At 36.5% G+C, this 26490-nt stretch overlaps 1 protein-coding gene across 1 annotated transcript in view; it reads right to left on the bottom strand.

The window, feature by feature from the left end:
- Window positions 1–26490, bottom strand: part of cftr (CF transmembrane conductance regulator) — a 59805-nt gene that overhangs the window by 16447 nt on the left and 16868 nt on the right. Inside the window, exons 6-18 of the mRNA XM_038280531.1 lie at window positions 26089–26252; window positions 25844–25969; window positions 24203–24449; window positions 21750–21842; window positions 14163–14339; window positions 13832–14023; window positions 8732–8826; window positions 8207–8293; window positions 4207–4969; window positions 3262–3390; window positions 3135–3172; window positions 1785–2071; window positions 1607–1686 (exon numbers count right to left, since the gene is read on the bottom strand). Of these exons, the coding sequence (XP_038136459.1) occupies window positions 1607–1686; window positions 1785–2071; window positions 3135–3172; window positions 3262–3390; window positions 4207–4969; window positions 8207–8293; window positions 8732–8826; window positions 13832–14023; window positions 14163–14339; window positions 21750–21842; window positions 24203–24449; window positions 25844–25969; window positions 26089–26252 (2478 nt within the window). The remainder of the gene's footprint in view (window positions 1–1606; window positions 1687–1784; window positions 2072–3134; window positions 3173–3261; window positions 3391–4206; window positions 4970–8206; window positions 8294–8731; window positions 8827–13831; window positions 14024–14162; window positions 14340–21749; window positions 21843–24202; window positions 24450–25843; window positions 25970–26088; window positions 26253–26490) is intronic.

Here is a 26490-nt window from a genome sequence, read left to right as displayed (position 1 = left end):
TTTAACGCCCACACTGCTCTCCGGGTGCCGCACAGTGGCAGCCCACTGCTCCCCTGGGGGATGGGTCAAAATGCAGAGGGGAATTTCTCCAGTGGGAGATTAATATTTAAATTATATTATAATCATTAAGTCATAATTTGCCAAAGTTGCACACACTTCCTTCTCTGCACACTTGCGTTTTTTTATGTGCCTCTAGATTTTCTCCTACCAGTGTTTGGACCTGTTTCTTTGTCCTCATGTCAACATTTGTCACTTTGAGTCTGAAACCAGCCAGAGAAAATAAACTGTCTGTGATTGGCTCCTTTTCAGGAAATCCCGCCTCTCAAAACATTTTCTTGGTGCAGTCTTCAGGCTAATTGCTAACCTGCTCAAGAGTTGAATTCTGACATCATTTCCATCTCTGTCATCAACTGACAATTTTATAAACAACACATAACAGAGGACATGGGCGGTTTAAAACGGGTCCAGGGCCCCTATAGAACTGGTCCTGGCCCCCGTTAGGGCCCCTGTAGTAAAAATATAAAACAAAATAAATGTATGAATACTAAATTATGACATTTGCTGATTTAAAATAATTTTTTTGTTTGTTTTTTACAGTTTTATTTTAATGATGACAGAAAAATTAAGTTGTTGCCCTTTCAGCTTAAGTTCCATTAAGATATGATCACAGTTTTCCTCTGCTATATCTGAGGTTTCCAGACCTGCAAATTGCTCCTTTTTTTCCTCAATATTTTTAATATTTTAAACTCATTCTTTTGTTTGGTGCCCCCATTAAAACACCCACCCTGACCCCCTGATGAACTAAATTTGTAAATTTCTGTATTCATTCAAACCTAGAGCTAAAGTTAACTTATCTTTGCAGAGTTACAAATAAAACATTTATTTTAGAGCACATTTCTGCTGCTGTCAGAACACATTCATGACTGTTTTAAACTATTGTACAACATAAACATTAAAAATACATAAAAAAAAGTTTGAATGTTTAATGTGTTTTTTTTTTTGCTTAAAGAAAATAAATGAAAAAAATAAATAAATAAAAATGTGAAAAAAAAAATTTAGATCACAGATTTAGAACACAAGGTAGGACATAGAATATTTTAACATTTGAGCATTGAACAAAATTGTAATTAACCAAATAAGGAATTAATTTAACCAATTTGCTAATGTTACTAGCTACAACTAGGAAAATAAATAAATAAATAAATAAACAGCACTTGCTCAAGAGGAGGGATTTCCTGAAGATAAGCCAATCACAGGCAGTTTAATTTCTCTGATTGTTCCCCCCTCAGAGTGACAAAAGTTGACATGAAAAAAATTAGCAGATGCTTAAAAAATACACATTTGAATAACTGATGTAAAGCCTGTGCACCAGGAAATTTTATAAATGCAATACGTGATTTAACACAGAAACCAAATCGTACCGTAAAGGTTTAAATTACTGAGACAGGTGATAACACTGCCTGGCAGTGATTGGAACCCTGCTAGATTGGTTTTTATTCTTTAAAAATACCTTGATGCAGATTTTTAAATGACTAGATATCAGGTAGCTGGCTCTATAGACATATCAGCTTAAGTTTTATTAAAGAGGCTAAAGAATGTCAGTCACCTGTATGAGGTCAAAAAGCACAAGAGGTAGCATGTCGTCAATCACAGCCATATCTTTGGTGAATCTGTTCATAATCCGGCCTAGAGAGGATAAAGAAGATACAAAAAATAAGGATAGGACTAATTAATATTTCGGAGAATTCAATGAGAAGAAGCAGCGTCAGACAAAAGGAGAGCACCTGTTTTCATGGTGTTGAGCACAGACATAGGGGCCCTTAGCACAGAGCTAAGCATCTGTTCATGCAGTCGTTTGGACACAGTCAGTAATGTGTGGACTAAAGGAAGACCCCTAAAGACTCCGAGGGCCAGTATACTATCTGAGTGAGCAAAGAAGATGTAGATGATGTAGTACGTGCTGGTTGGTGTAACTATGACTGCCAGGTGGACAGGGGTTGATGAGGCGTTCGGGTGTTGCTCATCGATGTAGTTGGGTGAATTTGGGTTTGCACCGTCCCTCCAGATCTCGCTGGTGGAACAAAGAAAAAAGATGAAGATCAAAAAAGAGCTGAAGAGAAACCGTGAAGATGGTCCATAGATGCTATCCTCCCAATTCAGCAGCTGCAGAATCCAAAGAAAACAACAACACCTGCTGTTATTTCTGCTGCAGAGACAATCAGACTTAAATTCTCCTCTTTTAGGGGTTTGGAGGTTATCGAACATCTTGGAATGATCCCTACCTTTTATTGTACTGTAGATTTAACTACCGTACTTCAAAGCTTACATGCAAATGTAGTGTGCAGATTTTGGCCAAAGTTTGGAAATCTAAATTTAATTCTAATGTGGTGAGGATTAAAGCTTTAAATATAGTTATGTAGTTTATTCATTTTGCCACATCCTCTCCTGAACCTATGTAATGCAATTAATATTTATAGAAACTATGAAGTAAATTAGGGGGGTGAGAAAAAAAGGTTTAAATTAATATAAAAAAAAGCTTCTTCATTAAGAAAATGTTTTTATTTCTCAATCTCTTTTTCATATTTTAGTTTTTCAAATTTCTCATTTTCAGGATTATTTTACACTGCATTGTTTTTCTTTCTTTTTTTTTTTTTTTTACAGCACCAGTGCCTCGTTTTTCTGACAGTAAAGGGGGAGAGACATGCGGCAAAGGACCACAGGCCAGATTCGAACCCGGGTCGGTCGCGTCGAGGACTAAGGCCTCCGGACGTGGATCTTATACGCTAACCACTGCGACATCTGCATGCACACAATTCCTTATTTTCAAGGTGCGTTTTATCGATTACATTCTTTATACTTGAAACCCAGTGTCCACGCAGACCAATAAAAATGCATATTTTTTTCCCGATCAAGAGGAAAAAATTAAATTGGAAAAAAAAAAATACAAGTTTCAAAAGAATATCTTAGAAAATAGCAAGCTAATACTTTTTTTATTTTATTTTCTTTTATTTAAGAGGTTTTTCAAAGTTTTTTTCTGGGTTGTCTTTTATTTTATTTTTCATTCTCAAAACATGCTCATTGATTGCAACACTAATGGAACCACATTTCCATGAGAAACACAACATGATACTCACTCTGTTATGAGAAAAATCCCAATGACACAACCAGCAACCTAATAGTTAAAAAAAAGAGAGAAATTTAGAAAAATTAAAATGACGAAATTCTGAAAAAAAAAATCTTTAATAAAGGGGAGCATTTTACCTCAATGGCGAAAACAATCACAATAAAAATTAAGACATAGATTAAACTCCTGTTGGTGGAAACATAGCGTAGGTAGGTACTCCATGAGGTAGTTTCAAAAATGTCCTCACGTTCATCTGCAAAGCACTCCTGTTGAACAGTAAGAATCTTTTTTTTTTATCACAAATACTTAACATGCATGAGTATTAGTAAAACATGTATGATTTTTATATTTGGATTTTTGGGGGGAAAATTGTAGATATCAACTGCTAATCTTCTAAAAACAAGAAATGTTTCTGTAAACTATGGAGCCCAAAAGGTGAAAATGCAATGCAACGCACAGCACATGCAAACCGTTGTGTAAACCACAACAAATGGGGCTTACACACAAAACACAATGCACAGAAATTTGCTGAGGGGGCGATGCTTCAAACACTGAATCCACTGTAAACACATAAATGATGCAAACACACAAAAAAACATGGGAAATGTTGCAAGAAGCAAAACAACAGCAAGATGTTAGGAGGAGCTGCAAGCTCCACTCCACTAAGTGGGATGAAACCAAAGACATTATTACAAATTCATCTTTATGAAGCAGAATATTTGGCTTGCTTGCTTATTTCCTAACATATTTCTTTTAACTAATTGCGGCATTTACTTTATGCATCCATTTTATTAGTTTGCTTCATTTATGTGTTTGCAGCAGGTTTTGTGTTTGCAGTGCATTTGCTCCTTGCTGTGATTGCAGCACATCTATATCACAGCTTTATTTCTTTAAACGAATTTGATTTGTTGGCCTCATTATAGTGTTTGCACTACACTTTTGTATTTGCAGTGCGTTTGCACATGTCAGCCACAGTACTCATAGGATTGGGCCAAAATCTATTTGTTTCAAATTAATTTGAAAACATGATGTAATGATGAACTGAGGGGAGGCATTTATGTGATCATAAGATTAAATCTTACCTCCATGTCTTCTTCATCCACTTCCTCGCTGATATCGAAAACACTGTCCTTGGACAAGCGGCGGGCGTAGATGTCGAGCTCTGATGCCAGGTTACACTGTGGGGTGATGGACAGCTTCTTCCTGAAGGATGACTGCATCTGCTCCCTGCGCTCATGACCTTGGGCATTGGTGATAAATGCCAGAACAGACTGGCGTCTGTCATTGAGGTGCTGTAAGCCATGGTGATACATGTTACCCCGTGGAAGCGCCTCCTCTACCTGATCATCCTCAGGTACTACAGAAAACCTTCTCTCTGAAAGGCCATGGACTCCATCTTCCATAGTCGCGGACTGGTAGTTATTTGTCTGCTGGGAGTTCCCGATGAAGGAGAATTTGCGGGCAGCTGCAAGAGGGTTGAGGATGAGCGACGGCTTGCGTTTTTCAGGATAGCCATCACCCACAGTATGGCTATGAGGCGCCGCATGGCGGAAGGACTGGCGGTTGGGGTCTGTGCCACGGAAACCAGCAGTTTCATCCACTGACACGCGGCGAAGAGTCTCTGTGAGGATAGAGCTGCGCCGCTCTGCGTTGATGTTGTCGTAGGCTTCAAGTCCGAGAAGGAGGGAGCTGAAGTCTGGCCGCTGTGCTTGCAGCTCGGAAAAGGTGCCGTAGAAGTAGCAGTCTCCATTGTGCAACAGAAGGATTCTGTCGGCACGTTTCAGATGCTCCAATTTGCTGGTGACCACAACACGAGTCTTGGAGGCCATTAGTTTGCAGACACATCTGAAGAATTAAAAAAAAAGCTATAAACAGATGATCTGGACAGAAGAGGCTTTTCATTACTACTCATATTATACAACCCAGGAAAACCTGTATTGAATCAGTGTTCTTGGAGGATTTTCAGTCAGTTTTACTGCCCTATAGAGAGGCTACAAATACACTAGTTCTTAATTTAATATTATTAAGATGTTATAAATTAGTGGACTATACAAATAAAGAATGTTTAAAGCAAATACAAACACATTACCAATAAACATTCAGAAAATCAAGAAATTAAACTTTTAATCAAAGCAGTTTTCTCGAGTCTTTTTTTTATGTTTCATCTTGCACTCAAATTGTTGTAAATTTGTAAATTTCATACTTTCAAATTTCTTATTGTTTCTGTTTTTCAGATTGAGTTTTATAAATTTCATTCTTTTCAAATTGCATTTTCTGGATCACTTTTTCCACTCAACTACCAGAGTTTGCTTTGGGTTCAAGGTTAAGATAATGAAATGTAAAAAGAATGAAATTAGATTAAAACAAAAGAAAACATAAATAAAAAAAAATAAACAGTAAAACAAAGTATAACAATCTGAGAAAACAGCTACTAAATTACTCTCCAAACCTATTTTTGTTAATTAAACAGTTCAAAGTTTCTTAACTTATAAAAAGGTTATTTGCCACATTAATGGAACAAATTTTCCTCCATATACGATTATGCAGAAATAAACCTAAAGTAAAAAGTAATTATCAGTTTTGACAAATAGTTATTTAATTTCATTACCTTTTGTCTGTTATGTATATTTTGATGCTAATTGTGTTGTTGTTGAGTTTTTTTTTAAATCCATTAAAAGTTTGTTTTAATTTGGAGTTTTTTTTTTGCTTGAACACAACAACAACAAAAAAGTGGAAAAAAAAGATTTAGATCACAGATTTAGAACAAAGGTATGACATAAAATATTTTGTTTAACATCTGAACATTAAAAAAAAAGTAATTAATCAATCTTTGTTCAGATCTAAAGCAATAAAAAGAATATAGAATGGCTTTTATATGTGTTTTTAAACAAAATAACCAGAAATTATCTTAAAAATAATTAGTGTACAGGTAAAAGCAGGGTCATTGCAGAACTTAACCCTCAGGTGCACAGACCAGACTAATGATCTGCCATCAGCCAAATTTATATAGTTTGTGTTGTACGAGTCCATAGAAGGGATGAACGCTGTTCCTCAGAACCTAACCACCCAGGCTTTTTGTGTTTGTCCCACTTCCCTTCAGGAAAAGGATTCAACCATATAATGTTTAGATTAAATAGACTTAAAAACAGTTTCGCTACCAGCGAAAAAGCAATCACCTCCTTAAATGGTAAATGGCATGTACTTATATAGCGCCTTTATTCAAGTTAGGAGACTTGACCAAAGCGCTTTACACTACATTCATTCACCCATTCACACACACACTGATGGTGGCAAGCTACATTGTAGCCACAGCTGCCCTGGGGCTCACTGACAGAAGCGAGGCTGCCGTACACTGGCGCCACCGGGCCCTCTGACCACCATCAGTAGACAATGCAGGTGAAGTGTCTTGCCCAAGGACACAACGACAATGAAAGTCGGAGTCGGGGCTTGAACCGTCAACCCTTCGATTACAGGGCAAACTCCTCCATCCAACGCCACTGTCGCCCTAAAGACACTAAAGACAGAAGCATCTCTGGGTCCCCTCCTATTCAATATCTACATAGATACATTAATAAAAAACAACATCAGCTACCATAACTATGCAGACGAGACACAGCTTTACATCACCATGTCACCAGGTGACTATGAACCAATTCAAGCACTGAGGAAATGCTTAGAAGAAATCAATGCCTGGATGTGCCATAATTTTCTTCAACTGAATAAAAACAAAACTGAAGTAATAATCTTTGGACCCACAGAGGAGAGATCTAAAGTTAGCACACAGCTTCAGTCGCTTCAGCTACTAACCACTGATCAGGCCCAAAATCTAGGTGTAGTGCTGGATTCAGACTTGAACCTCCAAAAGCATTTAAAGACAATTACAAGGTCGGCTTTCTATCACCAGAAGAACATTTCCAGGATTAAAGGACTAATGTCTCAGCATGATCTGGAAAAACTAATCCATGCGTTTATTTTTAGTCAAATTGATTACTGCAACGATGTTTTCACAGGTCTGCCTAAAAAGTGGATCAGACAGCTGCAGCTGATCCAGAACGCTGCTGCCCGTGTCCTCACTAAGACTAAGAAAGTAGAGCACATCACCCCGGTTCTAAAGTCCTTACACTGGCTCCTGTATCTCAGAGAATAGACTTTAAAATACTTCTGTTAGTTTATAAATCTCTGAATGGCTTGCTATCAGTGTATCAACCCTCCAGACCACTCAGGTCTTCTGGCTCCAGCCTGCTCTGCGTACCTAGAACCAGGTATGCATTTTTCATTTTATTTATTTATAAAAAAAATTTTTTTACAACTTGCTTTGATTCTGTTTTATTTTCCTATATTTTAATCATGTAAAGCACTGTGCATTGTCTTTGTACTGAATTGTGCTTTACAAATAAATTTGCCTTGCTTGCCTTGTATGTTTTCAGCTGCTATAAAAGTGTGTCTATTTTAATCTTCTACTTTGTTACAACTTTATAAATGCTTTTAAAGATGCTCGTTAGTCTCCATTAAGGGTCCATGATGAAAATTGAGATTCCCTGATTCTAAAGAATGTAGATCCACAACATACTCGGTGAAAAGGCTGGCTATTCTGGCCTCTAAAATGTGAAGCAACTTTAAACTACATATAAAAGTGTCAAAACTGATAACCAGGTGCAGAATTCTTGAAACAGAAAACAAGAGAAGTGAAGTTATTAAAGCTAACACACCAAAGATAAAGCCTGAAAACTGATCTTCAACGCTAAATTAATGCATTTTTAAATTAAATAAAGTCCTGAGGTACTTAAAAATCTCAAAAAAGAACATAACTAGCCTCTTTTAATGAAAACATAACTTTAACATTCCTTGTGCATGTAAAATTTTACATTCAGCTATTAAATAAATTATAACCATGCCATATGTGTAGTATGTGATTCCATATTTGTTCTGCTCCCTCAGATGATTTTTAACCGTTACCAGAAAAACTTCCAGCACAGTCAACAAGCATGTGAGACTGCGGCGGAGCGCCTTGACCTTGAACTTTCTGTAACTCTCCCATCCCCCACCACCGCTACATGAAAGACTCTCTGTTGGGATCCTTACTTGTCAAAGACCTCTTTCTCCGTTGGGATGTCCAGGTGGGTGAAAGGTGCGTCCAGCAGGTATAGGTCTGCATCTTTATACACGGCCCTACAGTAAAGGAAACCCACATATGTTGAGAGAGAGATACAACAAAAATAGAAACTGCAACGTGTGAAACGTTAGGGAAAGCAAATATTGGAAATAAAAGGAAAAAAGGTAATTGGTGTAATCTATCAAAAAGGTTGGAGGCATTCAGTGGGAAGCAATTATGTAGACACATGCCACAAATCAATGAGCAGATAAAAAAAGCATGAGAATATGAGAGAGTCACTCTGACTGACAGGCTGCACAGAGATTTAATGAAGCAATAAAGCTTCAGGAATAAATATGACCGACTGGTGTGAAAAGTATATTATATACATACTATATATCACCATGAAAGATTAACAGATCCAGGCTCAATACGATTGGCATCTCACAAACAAGACTTTGGACATTTTTGTTCCTCTGGATTTTATTTAACTGTACTGGGGAGTGTGTGGCTACCTGGCGAGGCAGATTCTGGCTCTCTGACCGCCACTGAGGGTAACTCCTCCTTCTGCTATGGGCGTCTTGTCTTTCTCAGGCAGCGACTCAAAATCCTTCAGAAGAGAAACACCGTGGCTCAAATTTGTTAGTTTGTTTTCTTGAATTGCAGCTTAGAAAACACCATAAACAACACACACAAACGCCAAAATGTCTCCCAAAGGGAAAAAAAAGCCATAAGTGATGCAACATGGAATAAGTCCAATACGAATTCTTGACCTGCCAAAAACAAAGTAAGACAGTGGCAGAGGGTTTCATGTTTGCAGAGCGATAAGCCCTCACAGAGTGAAGGATTATGGGACATAGAGACGGGTTTGATTGCTGTGTTCGCCAAAAGGCAGCAAGATGGTAATGATGATCCCACATAAGGAGAAATAAGAAAATAAACTGAGACGACAGTGATAAAGATGAGCATGTGCTCTATGGATAGAAACATAGAAGTACATGAAATAATTAAGGAATTGACTTGACCCAATACAATATGTCTCAGTGAAATTAAATACTAAAAAAAAGGTCAAAAATTTAATAAATTAGCTGATTGATTAAACATAAAGATTTAAATGCCTAAAAAATGCAATATCCAATCAATTGCATTTCTTAAAATACACATTAAAGTCCAAAGTGGAAACCTTAGTATTTATAGTTTTTTTTGCACACCCGTAAATTTTATGCACATTAAAAGCAATAGGCTTGATTTGAATGCCTAAAATTGGTAAGAATAATTAAGCTACAGCCGATTATTTAAATGGTTTTACAGCAGGTAAAGTAAGTGTTGAACATGGCGCAATTTTTCTCAGTAAATGTATTTCTATATTTTGCACCGTTTCTGTCTTAATCATTTATATAACATTCTGCTGTCATTTTTGCATATCTCTGAAGTTGTGTATTTTTTTTTTTTCATATTTCCATTAATGTAAAAATGTCCACAGCTGTTCTTATTCTCCAGATGCACGGTATTTATATTGTGAAAAAAATGCACAGTATAGTATTTTATTTGTTTATTCTGTTTATTCTGTTATTTTTATACACTTTTTTTAAGGTCCACATTTGTGCGACCACTTTTGCTATAACCTTTTGCTGCTGTAACACCACAACTTCCCCATTTTGGGACAATAAAGGGATTTTCTATTCAATTCTATTCTTCTAGAGGTGCTATTGAGATGACATTTTCACCAGATGTTGGTAACAATCCATGCAATCCACACATACAAAGAAATCAAACCATGGAAGTGCAGCAATTTAGTTATGCGTAATAATATGAAATGACACAGGGAAAAAGTATTGCAGTGTTTGGTCATGTTTTTCTCTTAGACATAGCTATGGACTCCCCTCATATTGTGTTTTTTCTAACATGGAAAGTATTTATAGATCTATGTTCATTTTCTATGTCTGCTTCTGTCTGGTTGAACCCCAGTCGGCCTGGGCAGAAGGCTGCTCACATTGAGACTGGTTCTGCTGGAAAGACCTTTTCCTCTCAACTGTTACTACATGCATATCAAAACTCAAAGCAATTGACTGCTTTTACTTAGATAGAAAACTTTTACAACAAGCTGCATGAATGACTGATTGAATAATTTATGTAAAGTGCTTTGAGATGACAGGTGTTAAAAATTAACCTGTGTTTATATAAATAAACTGAATTGTAAATATTTTTCCAATATGTTTTTTCATCCCATTATTAAAGACAAAAAAAGAGAGAAAAGAATACAAACAAGGGATGGTAAAAGGACACAAGCTTCACAGGGAATTTAATAATCACTGGTAAATAAGGAACAAACTCAACGCACCAATAAGAAAGGAAAATTCATGATTTCACTTTCCTACCTGTTTAACGGCTGCCTTTGGCATCCCAGTCGAAATGCATAGGGGATCAAAGTAAATGGTTGTTTAACACCTTGGACAAAGAGACGAGATAGTAAAAATGAGCTGGATTAACCAGTTTGAGGGAAGTGGCGGCCTGGGATTGGGTGTTATTTTTTTGGTGGGGTGGTTCTGGGATTAGCTCTTGACATCTTTTTCCAGCGGTCTGGCTCTCCCTGTCCCAGGTGGGGTATGGAGCTGGGGTTGGGATTTTACGGTTAGGGAGTGTTGGGGGGAGCTGTGGGCCCCTGCTCTGGGTTGTGGTGGAGAACAGGGTGCCCACTGGGGTTACTGGGCGAGCTGGCTCCCGGGGAGAATCTCGCTCCCCAGTTATTTGCTCAACGTCTCCTCACCTGCTCTATCAAACTACCAGACACATGGGATCCTGGTGGAAGAGATCATCACCTGGGTGGGTTCTCCCCACATTTTGATGAACAGCCTACAGTTCATGTCAGATTTAGACATTCTGAGGCAGGGGGGTTTGATACCAGATACACATTGAAAGTAGTAGGACTGTGGCTCTATATTCATTTAAACTTCCATCCATCTATCCATCCATTATCTTACACGCTTGTCCCAATTGGGGTCGCGAGGGGTGCTGGTGCCTATCTCCAGCAGTCAATGGGCGAGAGGCGGGGTACACCCTGGACAGGTTTCATTTAAACTTAGTTAGCTGAATTTTTCTAATGTAGAAATGGTTATTAAACCTGTAAAGCCTAAAAGAAAATTTAATAACTGTCAGAAAATTCTACTTTTATTTTGAAACTAGAGCCTTCCTTAAACATTAAGACAAAAAAAAAACAACTATTTGCACACTTGAGTTTTAATTTGCATTATTGATCCATCAGGTGTTCTTTTCATCTTATGTGTCTGAATGTATACATTGGATTTTTCAGGAAGAGAAAAATCACACTGATTATTTAAAGATCTAAAAACCTCATGTCGCAAGGAGGAGATCAATGACAAGTTTCCTGTAAAACTACTGCTGTTTTAGAGAATGTGTACAGATACTGTAGGTAATTCATTTTGATAACCAACGCAAATCCGTCATGACCATATGCGTCAAAAAACACCAGCTTGGTAAAATAAAACCTAAAACCTTTCAAATAAGAACTAAACATGTGAATTCTTCATGTCCAGCCCTTTGTGTTAACACAAAACGCAGCTAGAATGTGAAGAACTTCAAGACGCCGTTGGATTTTGACACTTTCTTATTGCTCCCTTCCTAAAAACAAAACAAACGCCTCTGAGATGAGCTGCTGGCTTTGTTTGCTTTGACAATATCAGGTGTTTTAGTTCCAATGAAAGAGATGCCGTCTGTTCCACAGAGGATAAAACATGGAACTAAGTTAATAGGAAGACCAAACACACTCCTTTAACCTGTGGAAAAATCCTGTTCAATACAAATAAACAACTAAAACACGAAACTTTTCATTTCACGAAGTTAGACAAAGTGATTTAATAGTACAGAATGCATCGGTAAAACTTTCACAAGTTTGAAATGTGTGTCCAGTTTTTTTGTTGGAAAACTAATGGCTGAAAGGAAAAGGCTCAGCTTGCACAGCAGCGACATAACCAGAAAATACCGAGGGTCCATCACTCAACACTGGAGCCCAGGAGAGCCCGTGCTTTAGTGTCAGAAACATAATGAGCAAATGTCTGCTCCTGTTTTGGAATCACTGTGAGGACCATCATTTCACCATTAAACTGAGGACCTTTGCTGATCTTGACTTCCTGTTTGGCCAACGATTAGGTTTAGAACTACGATGTTTTTTTTAGGGTTAAGTAAGCTCTGGTAATGGTTGGGGTTGAGGTTATTTTCAGCGTTAGGAGACAGCAAGGAACTGGAAATAAATGGAAATTAACACATGGTCCTCACTACAGACAGCAAGACGAGGATGTGTGTGTTTTAGAGGGTTACATAACTATTGTAGACAAAGGAAACTTGAAACAGTTTTCGCCCTGCAGAAGTGAAGCAAATGAAAACTTTGAGTCAATTTAGCAAAAAAGTAAAAATAAAAAATGCAATAAATTGCAACTGAGGTGTCAGCTGCTCCAACAGTAGGAGCTCCACAGAGGTTGGACATATCATAAGCTGTTTGATCCAAATGCAAATAACACCTGAAAATTACAAGAGCATAGAAAACATATTTTGGTATCTTTTGTGTTGGACCAAGTTACAACTATGGAGGACCAGAGGAGTCACTGAAAAAGAAATACAATTCAACATTTTAATCATGCAACAAGATTTCCACTTGGAAAGGTGTTTTGCAATTCCACATTTTAAATGTAATAATTAGAGAGGAATTATTAATTGTCTTTAAAATTAACCAGTATAATTATTATATTCTTCATTATTAAAAATTAAAATAAAAAATATAAACACTGTGAATCCTGGAGCATAAATAACCAATAAATAGCTAGGGACATTTTTACAATAATGGATATTTGAAAATAGAGGCAACATCAGAGATGTGCCAAATTACAGCAGCATGTTATTTAACTGACTAACTTAAACTTTGCAAAAATCATCATTAATGTTTAAAAAAAAATATTGTAATGTAATAATGTAGCAACTTATTGAGGTTGTTTGGAACAGTGGTGGTTATAAAGTCTTACAGCTGCTGGCAGGAAGGGTCTGTGATAACGCTCCCTGGTGCATTTAGGGTGCAGCGGAGAAACTAGTGACAACAAATTAAAAACAAAACGCTATAGCAAAAAGGATTTGAAAATCTAAGGTGAAAACGAAAATGGAAGTGGTAAAAGGAATTACATTTTCAAATGTTCAATAAGGTAAGGTATTTTTTAAATTATTTATTTTTTTTAATTAGTGTTTGAAAATACTATTTATTAATGGATTATTAAAGACCATTTACAATTATTATGTAATAATTTGATTTCAAATGTGCAATTACTTAACTCTTTTAAAACTGGAATTTCCTAGTTTATGATTTAGATTTTAAAATGTAAAACAATTGAATCTCATGTTCAGTGACTCTCTTGGTTGTCCCGCTAAGTTGATGCAAAATGAGAGTAAGTTATGAGAACATTAAAGTGGTGCAAAAAAAAAAAAAAAAAAAAAAAAATATATATATATATATATATATATATATATATATATATAATTTTCTTTTATTTTTTTTTCTTTTAGAGCAATCACAGAAAGAAGGCACAGAGCGAGTTCTACAGACGGGGATGTACCTCTTCCAGCTGGCAGGCCCTGATGATAGAAGTGTAGCGAAACTCGTCATAAGTCAGGCCAAAAAGGATGTTGTCACGAATGGTTCCTGGCATTATCCAAGACGTTTGTGGCGAATATGAAATCCGACCGCTGTGTCTGATTTTACCCTCGGATGGTATCAGCTCTCCTAGGATCATCATAAGCAGGGAACTCTGAAGAAAACAGGAAGAGTTATTTCTAAAACATTAAGCTGAACTCAAGAGACTTTTGCAGACATTTGACCTTCAGGACTCAAACAGTTTTAACATGATGAGCATAGACAGTGCTTTAACTGCTGTATTTCCCAGCTACCTTTCCTGATCCAGTAGATCCGGCCACTGCGAGCATCATCCCTTCCTCTAAGTGTAGGCTGATATTTTTCAGGACGGGAGTGACGTACAGATTAGTGAAGAAGAGCCCGTCATCACCGGTCAGATGTCCGTTTGCTTTGTTCTCCCGCTTGATCTTTTCAAAAAGCTCAACAATCCCCTGCCAGATAAATTAGGAGTTTGAGTGAACATGTGGGATCAGTTGAGCATTAACAGCTTTCTCTATTTTTAAAGGTGGCAGACTTGGTTTACTATTCTAGTGCAAAGAAGATGACCCTGCCCTTATTTTGTATCATATTCCAGCTACAAACTGTAATGTATTGTTTTCTAACTTTATGTGACAGTCCAACACAATGTTGTCCATAATATATTGCAGTGGTTCCCAAAGATTTTCTTCTGGGCCCCCCTTTGGATTACAATAAAATTTCCACGCCCCCCCCCCCCTCTCTAAAGCTCAGGGAGCTGTAGGTTTTCCACAGCAGCATCATTGGCTGTGTGGTAATTCAGCGATCCTATCAGTAGATGGCACCACGTCTGATTATGTCAGCTCATTGCACCCACTGCTGATGCTCTATTTAGGCTGTAAAAGGACGATCAGAACACTAGCAATACGGACGCTGGGAGTATAGAGCCTAATTTTATCTTAACTAGATTTTTGTTTTTTGCATAGGCATATAATGGAAACAATATTTTACAATTATAAACTCTAACAGCATGGGTTAGGGATTAATTCTATTCACTGCAAATAACAAAAAAAATTCAATAGTGGGAGGATTACTGTACGCAGCTTTTTTACTCTTTTCCCTTTATTGTGTTTTACCATTTTCTAAATCGGTTTCTGAAAGTTCTGGCAGCTTTTTAATTTTGGACACAGACACAAATTTTTTGTTGCTTTTGTATTTTGAACTAGATGCATAAACAGAGGTGGGTAGAGTGGCCAAAAATAAGATGTTTTCCACATATTTTTACTTTTGTTAAAAGGAGAAAGTATGAAAATCACTCAATCAAGGGTTAGGTCATCTAAGAATTCCCAATGGCCATGCTAATATAGTCCCTCTGTTTTAAGTTTACTTTCTTATCTATTTGTTCTCCTTTTTTTGCTTAAAAAAGGGTCTTAGGCTGTGATTTCTACCATGCATGTTAAATGCAGAAAGGTCTCAAAGATGTTGTCATGTTGACATTTTTTTTCCAATCGATAGAAGCCTTCTGGATCACAATCTGGTCTATGTTTTAAAAATGCCTCAATATTCCTGAAAGACTCATTTCCACCTGAGCTTACAGGCCAGACAAATTGAGCATTAACTGTACAGGCAACCAGGTTGTATCCATAAATACAGACTTTATGGAAGAGTGACATTTTTACAAAATGCTGTACAAGTCTATTTAACTGTTAGCTACATGATACACATGTTAAAGATGCAGAAGTGCTATCTATGGTAATTAAAGCTGAAAATGCAATCATTTACAGCATAGAGCATAGAGCTCGGGGATGATTTATGAAGATAATTTTGTTCCATTATTGTGTGTCATGGTTTTGGTTCCGTTGCAGTTTTATCTCTGAGTTTTCATTGGTCTTATTTCCATTTTTGTGTTGTAGTTATTTTTGATTGTATTTGAATTCTTAGATATTTCTTGTTTGCGTCTCCTTTTCCCTAGCTCCCTTCTTGCCTCCTCTGTTCACACCTGCTCCCAATCTGCTAATTAGCCTGGTCTTTGTTTCTCTCTCCCATATATCCTCCTCCTGTTCAGTCACTCTTTGCTTCTTTGCCCCCTTTTGTAAGTATTCCTGGTTCTTAGGTTTTGTGGATTTTGCTTCTGTTGAACTTTTTGGTTAATCAAATATTCATGAAATCACTTCAGCTTTTTGTGTCTGCATTTGGGTCCTGTTAAACCTCCACCCACACTTGACATAGTGGGCTTTATTTTATCTTTTTTTTATTTCTTTTATCTTTTACCCAATTTTGTTGGTGAAATGTTATTTTTTACCCATGTTCTAACTTTTTTTGTTTTTCTATCTGTACTCTTATTTATCTTTTTTTTGTACAGCACTTTGGTCAGCTGTGGTTTATTTTAAGTGCTTAACAAATACAATTGGATTGGAGTAGATAATTGTTGCAAGGATTGTTTTGTAAACTAAAATTTGGCGGGGGGTAAACCCACAAATTAAGCTTTAATAAATTTGCTCTTTTCTCAGATACATTTTTTTTTTAAAACATTGTTTATTAAAAAAAACATTAAAATGTTTGTCTTTGAGTTTTACTGATGTCGTTCTTTTAAAATAGCATTTTACAGATCACATTCTCTTCACTTCTAGGGGTAGCAGGCTTTCCTGTGGAGTGAGGAATGAAGACGCATCTCTATCGGTCTGCTGGAGGTTAGCAACATTTTTATTGGTCAAAAGCGAGTGTTATTACTGCACTCAAGAGAAGGGGATCTGCCAAAAACTATTAAAAAAATGCAATTTGTAAAACTCAATATGAACAACACCATTTAACAAAGCATGAAAAAAAATCTAACACTTATTCTCAAAACTTTTTTTTTTTTTTTTTTTTTTTTTTTTTTTTAACATTTTTTAAAGTTTCATTTCTGGATTTTTATTTTTTATTTTTTTTCCAAAATTTCCAATTACAAAACATGTTTATAACAGAACAAAATTCACTCCTTAATGATTTACAACATAAAAATTCACTTGAAACATTTAACTGCATATAAAAAAGAAAAAAAACCTAGTGCTATTATCATGGTCTATGGGAAAAACACACAAAAAAAATACGCTAAAATGTGAGAAATCAGGAGGTGTGAATACTTGTAATCTGTTGTATTTTTCAGATTACAAAACTGGGGGTAAACTTTTGTAAGGAAATAAAAGTCCAAGGACGAGTCGACTCACAAAAGGGTTTTTCAACCTATCTGTCACTGCCTCTGATCAGATTAATGGATGACGCAGAGCTATGTTAGAAAAGGGGAACCCTGCGTGACAGACTGGGTTATTCATTGACCTCTGTGATGTTTTATGAGCCTGAGCTCATGTAAAGCCAAGATAGGCTGCAGTTTGTTCACAAAGTTCTCATTCTAATGAGCTGACGTTGGTGCTGTGTGCTATAAAGAAAAGTGATGATCGCCTGGCATTTTTCTGTGAATCCACTCATTCCTGGAAGAGGAGGCTAAAGGAGAATTTGGGAATTGGGTAATGGACTCTAGGACTCAAAAGGAGAACCAGAGTGTTCCCAGCAAAGACAAAAAGGGGTGACACCACCTGCTTAATTAACAATGCAAGAGGAGGGATTACCGGGCGTCTGTTTTCTCACGGTATTGGGTAGACAGTGAATCACACCTGTTAGACTAGGTTTACAGCCTTTGCCTATAGATTAGAAATTACAATTCTTTCTTGGTGACAGTAAGGAATTTACTTTTACAGTCGTAACTCATTGTGGATTAAGGAGTTGACTTTCTTCAGCACTGCGTTACCTCATGATGGCAAAATGATGCAGAAAGCGGAGCTGTAAACATCCCGCCAACTGAGAAACCATTGCTGGAACTCATGCTGAGATAGTTTTTACCCTATCTGCACGTTTATCTCATATTCCCTAAGCGTTAAAATTCTGATCATCTAAAACAGGGGTTCCCAATATTACCCCCAAAACAGCAATGCAATATCTATTTTATATTGTTTATACATATAAACTAATTATATTAATTTTCAATGTATTTTTAATAACATTCAAGTCTTAGATTTTAACCTCAGGGATCACAAGTGTCACTTCTTAGAAAAATTGATTTTTAGCATAAATACTTTATGTTTAACTTGTAAAATATTTCTTTGATAAGCACATGATTAACAAATCTTTGCAGCTAACTAGAAGGTGTTGTGCAAAAGAGGCTCCTCACCATGGCTCATTGAGGATCATAAAGAGCTTAATTTTAGAAAAAGAGGATGAATTTCACTGCTATAAAGGTTTGGCTTGTTAATAGGATGAGGAATGCAGGCCTTATTAAACAGGACTGCTTTAGATTCTCAGGTGTCCAGTTGATTATATTCAGGTATTACTATCAGAAGCAGCCGTTTCTTATCAAACACACAAATATCAATGTCTGAACAGCAGAAAAACAACATAACATTCAAATATACTTATAGAGTCAATTTTGTTCCATTATTGTTGCAAAGAACATGTGTTGTAAATTGAAAAAAATATCTAAATCTGCAATCTAAAGATGTTAATTTGAAAACCTTTTTTCTAATTTTTCTTAGAGCCTGCCTCTTCCCACACTGGGGAACCAGGGTCTCCTCCTGGGTTTGTGGGCCTGTTCCCCCCAGACCTGTAAAGGAGCTGATAAGTCAGACACTGCATTTGGATGGGATTAAATGTTTGTCAGATAATAAAGTAAAAGATATTGGTGTTATTTTTTATTAAGACCTGACATTTAAATCCCATATCAAAGAATTTTCCTTCTTTCATCTGCAGAATATTACAAAAAAAATAGAATTATCCTCTCCAGGAGGGATGCTGAGTAACTAGTCCATGCATTTACTTCAGGGCTTGACTATTGAAACTCTCTACTATCAGGAAGTCCATAAACTATATGGAATATATATACACCACTCTGTACATGTGTGTAAAAAGCTAAATCTGTATATATATACAGACGCATGTCAGCCTCCACATAGTAAGTCATGTGATCCGTCCTGCTTTAAACTCCCACTGTCTCGCTGCAGCAAAACAAGCGCAGGTTTCCCAAAGATTCACTACTGTTGTGAGTAGTTAATAGGCTGTTTTCATGCATTTTTCTTTTTGTGGAGTCTTATTTTAAAGGCATGTTTAAGGTTGCCATGGTGACCAGAGAGCACTACAGCTACAGACGGGTCTGTGGAAAAAAAATTCCTGACAATAAGCCGGTCTGTAGCTCCAGAAAGGTTGGGGGCCACTGATCTAAGGGATACTCGCTGCTTTTGAAGCAGTTGTATTTAGTTTCTTCTTTTCTGTTTTGTTCTGTTTTCTTTCCCTCTCGTCTTTAGCAGGTCGAGAAGAAGACGTCTAGGAGTTACTATACAGGTGCTGGTCATAAAATTAGAATATCATGAAAAAGTAGATTGATTTCAGTAATTCCATTTAAAAAGTGAAACTTGTATATTATATTCATACATTACATACAAACTCATATATTTCAGATGTTTATTTTGTTTAATTTTGAGGATTACAAATGACAACAAATGAAAATCTCAAATTCATCATATCAGAAAATTAGAATATTGTGAAAAGGTTCAAAATTGATGGCCCCTGGTGCCACACTCTAATCAGCTAATTAACTCAAACCACCTGCAAAAGCCTTTAAATGGTCTTTCAGTCTAGTTCTATAGGCTACACAATCATGGGGAAGACTGCTGACTTGACAGTTGTCCAAAAGACGACCATCGACACCTTGCACAAGGAGGGCAAGACACAAAAGGTCATCGCTAAAGAGGCTGGCTGTTCACAGAGCTCAGTGTCCAAGCACATTAATAGAGAGGCGAAGGGAAGGAAAAGATGTGGTCGAAAAAAGTGTACAAGCAAGAGAGATAACCGCACCCTGGAGAGGATTGTGAAACAAAACCCATTCAAAAATGTGGGGGAGATTCACAAAGAGTGGACTGCAGCTGGAGTGAGTGCTTCAAGAACCACCACACACAGACGTATGAAAGACATGGGTTTCTGCTGTCGCATTCCTTGTGTCAAGCCACTCTTGAACCACAGACAGCGTCAGAAGCGTCTTGCCTGGGCTAAAGAGAAACAGGACTGGACTGCTGGTGAGTGGTCCAAAGTCATGTTCTCTGATGAAAGTAAATTTTGCATTTCCTTTGGAAATCAAGGTCCCAGAGTCTGGAGGAAAAGAAGAGAGGCACTTCATCCACGTTGCTTGAAGTCCAGTGTAAAGTTTCCACAGTCAGTGATGGTTTGGGGTGCCATGTCATCTGCTGGTGTTGGTCCATTGTGTTTTCTGAGGTCCAGGGTCAACGCAGCCACATACCAGGAAGTTTTAGAGCACTTCATGCTTCCTGCAGCTGACCAACTTTTTGGAGATGCAGATTTCATTTTCCAACAGGACTTGGCACCTGCACACAGTGCCAAAGCTACCAGTACCTGGTTGAAGGACCATGGTATCCCTGTTCTTAATTGGCCAGCAAACTCTCCTGACCTTAACCCCATAGAAAATCTATGGGGTATTGTGAAGAAGAAGATGCAATACACCAGACCCAACAATTCAGAAGAGCTAAAAGCCACTATTAGAGCAACCTGGGCTATCATAACACCTGAGCAGTGCCACAGACTGATCGACTCCATGCCACGCCGCATTGCTGCAGTAATACAGGCCAAAGGAGGCCCAACTAAATACTGAGTGCTGTACATGCTCATACTTTTCATGTTCATACTTTTCAGTTGGCCAACATTTCTATAAATCCTTTGTTTTTATTGGTCTTCAGTAATATTCTAATTTTCTGATATGATGAATTTGAGATTTTCATTTGTTGTCATTTGTAATCATCAAAATTAAACAAAATAAACATCTGAAATATATGAGTTTGTATGTAATGTATGAATATAATATACAAGTTTCACTTTTTAAATGGAATTACTGAAATCAATCTACTTTTTCATGATATTCTAATTTTATGACCAGCACCTGTAGAACTTTTTCAAAAATTTGATAAATAGAAATAGAATATTTAATATTAAAAACCTAAACAAGAATTATAAAATACAAAAACGATATAAAAAAAAAATTGGAAACAAAATAGAAATGCACAATAAAAAGTTTCTCTCAAAACAATTTTTTGATGAAAATGTTTTTAAATTTGTATTTATGGATTAATGTGCCCCCCCCAAGTTTCAATTTACAAAATGTGTTTTTTTTTTTTTCAAATTTTATTAGGGAAAAATTCACTCCATATATACTTCCTTTAAATTTTCTTTTTTAAATTCAGCGTAACACTAAAAATAAGGAGTAAGATGAGCTTAAACCTAACAAGCCCTCGGTTACCCGTTTTACTAGATGATCTACACATCTGCAGCCTTACTATAACCAAACTAGAAGCGCACTCATGGAGCGCAGACCTCTGCAAAGCAGCACAGTTTGCCACAAATTGTGACTAACACCTATAGTTAAAACTAACACATGATCTGGATCATTACTAAATTTTAATACCTCCTTAGCATGAGGGACACCTCTGATAAAAATGTGATTAAAATCAGTTCATAATAAACATCAATTATTCTTATTTGATGAAAACACATTTGGAGCGATAACAAGAAAGCATCATTTTTTGTGCTCAGCCTGTTTAAAACTTTTAACACTTTTGTTGTGCATTTTGTCTCTCTTTATCAGTATAGTACAAATCTGTAAATATCATATTTAAAAAAAAAATTCAAACATTTTGCTTTTAAATATATATAAAAAAAGACACTCTTTTTCCACAAATGAATATTATCCAGTCAGATTCAAAGCCTAACCAAACATCTATGTGAAAATCTGTATCATTGATTAATGCCTTAAAAGAGCGCTAACTTTAGGTATTGTACTTAAGGAGCAAACGAACCTCATCCCAGGATGCTGAAACATTCACCAGCTCCAGTCCAACTGTGGTCAAACTGTAATCCATAATTTTGTATTCTTCCTTCAGCAAGAAATCCTGCAGAGAGACAAACACAAAAACACACAGCAAGGAAATGATCGACGTTTCCAGCATTAGGCTGCAGATGTCTGAGAGAAACAAGAATATTTTGGTTACTTTTTCTAATATTAAATTACACTGTGAAAAGAGAATGAAGCTTCAACTTAAAATTGCTTTTATATGTAGATTACATTTTATTTAGTTAGTTTATAAGTTGAAAAGTTCAACCAAATCAAACAGTGGAAAAAAACAATAAAAAGTACTTTATTGTGAATAAATATGTACTTCTCATCAAAACTGCAATGTTTTTGACTAGATTTGATCCCACTGATCTGTGGTTTTCAAATTTAATACCATCTAATGTTAAAACATTGAAATCTAATTTGGGCTCCTTCTAAACAACAGTGTCAATAGTTGTTTAGAATAATTTTTTTTGCATTTTCCTTATGCCATAAACTTTCTTTTATCTGAATCCAATGATCACTTTTTTTTTTTTCCCATACTTAAGGTTTTAGTTTTCCCAGTTCTATAGTGACCACTTCTAAAAGTTGCTGAAGGTTTCTCCCATTCCAAAGATATTAATATCATTTCCAAATATAATGTACTTGACCTGGTTTAATACTTTCTTTCGGTCATTTACATACAAAATAAACAATAGACAGATACTGAACCCTGCGGGACACCACAGGTAATGTCTAACAGTCTGGAATAGTGAATGTAACTAATCTAATATCTGAAAACCAATATAAACTATTTGAAACAGTCAAAAGAGGGGTTTAGCTATGATTGTGTTTTGAAAAGGTTTATATCACGTACAGTGCCTTGTGAAAGTATTCACCCCCCTTTAACTTTTTAACCTTTTGCCACATTTCAGGCTTCAAGATAAATATATAAAATTGTATTTTTTTATTTAAATGAAAACTCAACAACAAGTAGGACAAAATCATGAAGTAGAACAAAATTATAAACTGTTTTAATAGATAAAGAACCAAAAATTCTGTGTGGAAAATGATTCAGCCTATTTAAGTTAATACTTTGTAGTACCACCTGTTGCTGGAATAACAGCTTGGGATATGTCTCTATCAGTTTTGCAGGAGTTTTGCAAGAGACTGACATGTTTCCCCATCCTTCCTTGTAAAACAGCTGGAGCTCAGAGAGGTTGGATGGGGAACGTTTGTGAACAGTAGCTTTCAGTTCTTTCCACAGATTCTAGATTAGATCCAGGTCTGGACTTTGACTAGGCCATTCTAACACCTGCATATGTTTATTTGTGAACCATTCATTGTAGATTTTGCTTTATGTTTTGATCACTGTCTTGTTGGAAGATAAATCTCCGTCCCAGTCTCAGGTCTTTTGCAGACTTAAAAAGGTTTTCTTGCAGAATGCTCCTGTATTTGGCTCCATCCCTCTTCTAATCAATTCTAACTCTCTTCCCAGTGCCTGATGAAGAAAAGCAGACCCAAACCATGATGCTGCCACCACCATGTTTGACAGTGGGAATGGCGTGTTCAAGGTGATGGGCTGTGTGGCTTTTACGCCAGACATAAAGTTTTGCAATATGCATGCACAAAGGGACATTTAAACAACTTCTGTCACATTTGCAGATCAGCTCTTCAAGATCAGCACACAATTTACCATTGTATGCCAATCTGACAGGTTAGCTGCTATGTCAGGGTGTGAAGTAGTGAACAAAGAAAGTGAGGCTGTCTGTGTTTCAGGCAGTTTAGCGTCATATTCCTATTACCTAAGACTATAACTTTTTGTTTATTACCGGTACATCACGCATAAATAAACTAGCCTACTTGACTTTCATTATGCTTTTCTGGTAATTTTGTGTGTTTACCTTGAACTACAAGTTGTTTAGCATATCAAGTATAAATAAAGTAGCCTAGTAGACTTCCTTACCTCCTTAGTGTCCGAGGTATGCAAATCTGACATCTTGTGCATGCATATTGACAGGTATGCAGGTCTGACGGGGTATGCTGATTTGACAGAACACCGATTCATTTTAGCACTCTTCAGTTCTTTATTTGTTAAAAATTTAAGATATACAATTAATTTTGCTCCCCTTCATGATTGTGTTTCACTCGTTGATTCTTCAAAAACAGTACAATTTTATATCTTTATTTTTGAAGCCTTAAATGTGGTAAAAGGTTGAAAAGTTCAAGGGGGGGTGAATATTTTCCCAAGCTAATGTTACGTTGACTTTTTTAGAGTCTTTATTTTGGCTGGAAGAAAACAGCTAATATTTCGACACAAATAATTACAATGTTGTACCAAAGCTGGTACTCTATCCTCTATAAGCCCATAGGTGCCATTAGAAAAAATTAACCTTTAAAAACATATTGGCAAACTTAATAAAACAACAGATGACCAACCTCAATCTTCTTGACCAACGTCAGCGTGTCGTACCACATCTGGATGGATCCCGGGAGCTGGCGGGTGAGTGTCATACGTAACACCACGCAGTATGACGCCGTGGTAAAAATCCGCCGCAGTATAATGCCGTTACTGAGCGCGTGCGGCACAATGGCCGACACGATGACCAGTATGGCAGAAAAAAAGTAGGATGCACTGTAGAAATACCGCAGTGATCCAATCTTTCTGGTTAGAGTCATTTCATCCCTGAGGAAAGATGAGATAAATAAAAACACATCTTAATGCAACACTGTGTAACTTTTAGCCACAAGGGGCGCTAGACCTGCAACTTCCAGGTTCAGCACCTCTGAATGCATCTGCCAAAACTGCAAAAAGAGTCTCCCTTAGTGTGTTTTTTTTATTTTTTTTTATTCAATAGACGTCATGGATTTCCATGTAAATTTAAGGCGACATTCATCCCTCTGAATTAAATCCTACATCAGAGAACCAGAAACGGGTCTGAACAGTATCTGTTTTTTTGCCCAACAATTTTTCAGGTTAAGTTCTGGGTCACATGACTCATTCAGCCAAAAATCTGACCCTTTGTAATAGTTTTTCAGAAAGGCTGCCTACATAACGCATCAATATGCACCAGGCGGTTCATATTGACCTCTCAAATTATGCTAATAGTTTGGTTGAAAGTTAGACAGTAGATTGTAGTACACTGCCCTTACTATTATTATTGTGTTAATTTAAGGAAATTCATCATAATTAACACCTTTTACTTTATCCTGTAACCTGCATCAGTTTCCAGCAATTTGATATTTAATGTGTTAAACTCATAACCATTCTCTTAGATTATGTATATATTATAACTTGATACTTCAACTGTACTCTTGAAAACTCCATATCTAAATTTACATTATTAATATTCTTAAGAAATGGAGGATCTGGATGTCAGATCTAAAATAGATGTGGTCAAAATACATTAACCACAGGCAATTTTAAGAAATCAATCTACCTCTCAAATATGTACTGGGTTCCAGCAACTCTTTATTTGCCTCTTTACTGAGGAAGAGAAAGAAATTTGATACGTCTCCAACTTTCATTGCAAGTATGTTTTTGTTTTTGCTCTGATTCACAACTTTATGACTTATACAGACAATACAGATTTTTGCCAGATTACAATACAGATTTAGTTTAGATTTACTGACTCCATTTCCTTTTTTTTTATTATCAATTTTTAAATGTGCTTTATTTACAATATTATCCACAACTTAAAATGTTTTAACAGATAATAAATAGACTTTCTCAGCATTTAACTTTTTAACCAAAAAAAAAACATAATTAGCCAATAAATTCATGTAGCTTTAAAGAGCAACATCAATGTTTTCTACTCTTAAAATCCAGATCTTTAAGCTTGGCAAACAACTTTTGTCAGAGAATCCAAACATCTCTCCTAATTAATAAAAAAGTTTTTTGAAAAAGAAACAGCACAGTTATACTCAAACATAATTTGTGTCATCAGTCATTTAAAAGGTTTCCTTATTGCTGTTATTTTAACATTAATATTTGGAGTACTTTAATGAAATGGCACCTTAAAAAATGAAAATAAGAAAAAAAGCATGCTAGTGTGAGTAAAACAATGGATGTTGTCTTACTGTCTAATGTTCTTGATGATTGTTTCCATCACTTCCTCCCAGCCATACGCCTTCACAGAGTGAATGTTCTCCACGATCTCGGACGTAAGAGCCAGACGTCGGTTAATCAGGCCAGCACGCGCCGCCCTGTACACACCACGCAGTTCTTACATCAGCACAGACACAGATTTGTGTTCATAATACAGAGGAAACGTTTTTCTAAGCTCGCATAATACAATAATAAATGCTGGTTAATATGTGCTCACCGGGGAGGCCCCATCTTGAGGGAGAGCCAGGCTTGGAGAATGCCAAGAAGAGTCAGAGATGCCAGGGCACAGAATCCGTTCACCTCAATCAGCTCCCAGATCAGACCAGTACACAGAATACACTGCAGAGGTGTGATCCACACAAAGTGTGCCAGTCCCAGGCTCTGTATGCGAAAACACACACAGCTCATCGGCACTCATGAAACACATTGCTGCTACTTTTATACCTTGAGGGGAAAAACTTTCATAACAAAATTTAGAACCAAGAAACTAAGAATCTAAGAGTCTAATCCAACATCAAATTAAACAACTTAAAAATGTTTTTTTATATATAATTTTAAAGAACATTGAAATGCTTTGCACTAATATTAATATCAGCGAGAAGCAGCACAATTTTTTTAT

The sequence above is a fragment of the Cyprinodon tularosa genome, unplaced genomic scaffold (genome assembly GCF_016077235.1).
Source record: "Cyprinodon tularosa strain WSP-4 unplaced genomic scaffold, ASM1607723v1 ctg160, whole genome shotgun sequence".
Taxonomy (NCBI): domain Eukaryota; kingdom Metazoa; phylum Chordata; class Actinopteri; order Cyprinodontiformes; family Cyprinodontidae; genus Cyprinodon; species Cyprinodon tularosa.
This window is presented reverse-complemented; position numbering and strand designations above follow the sequence as displayed.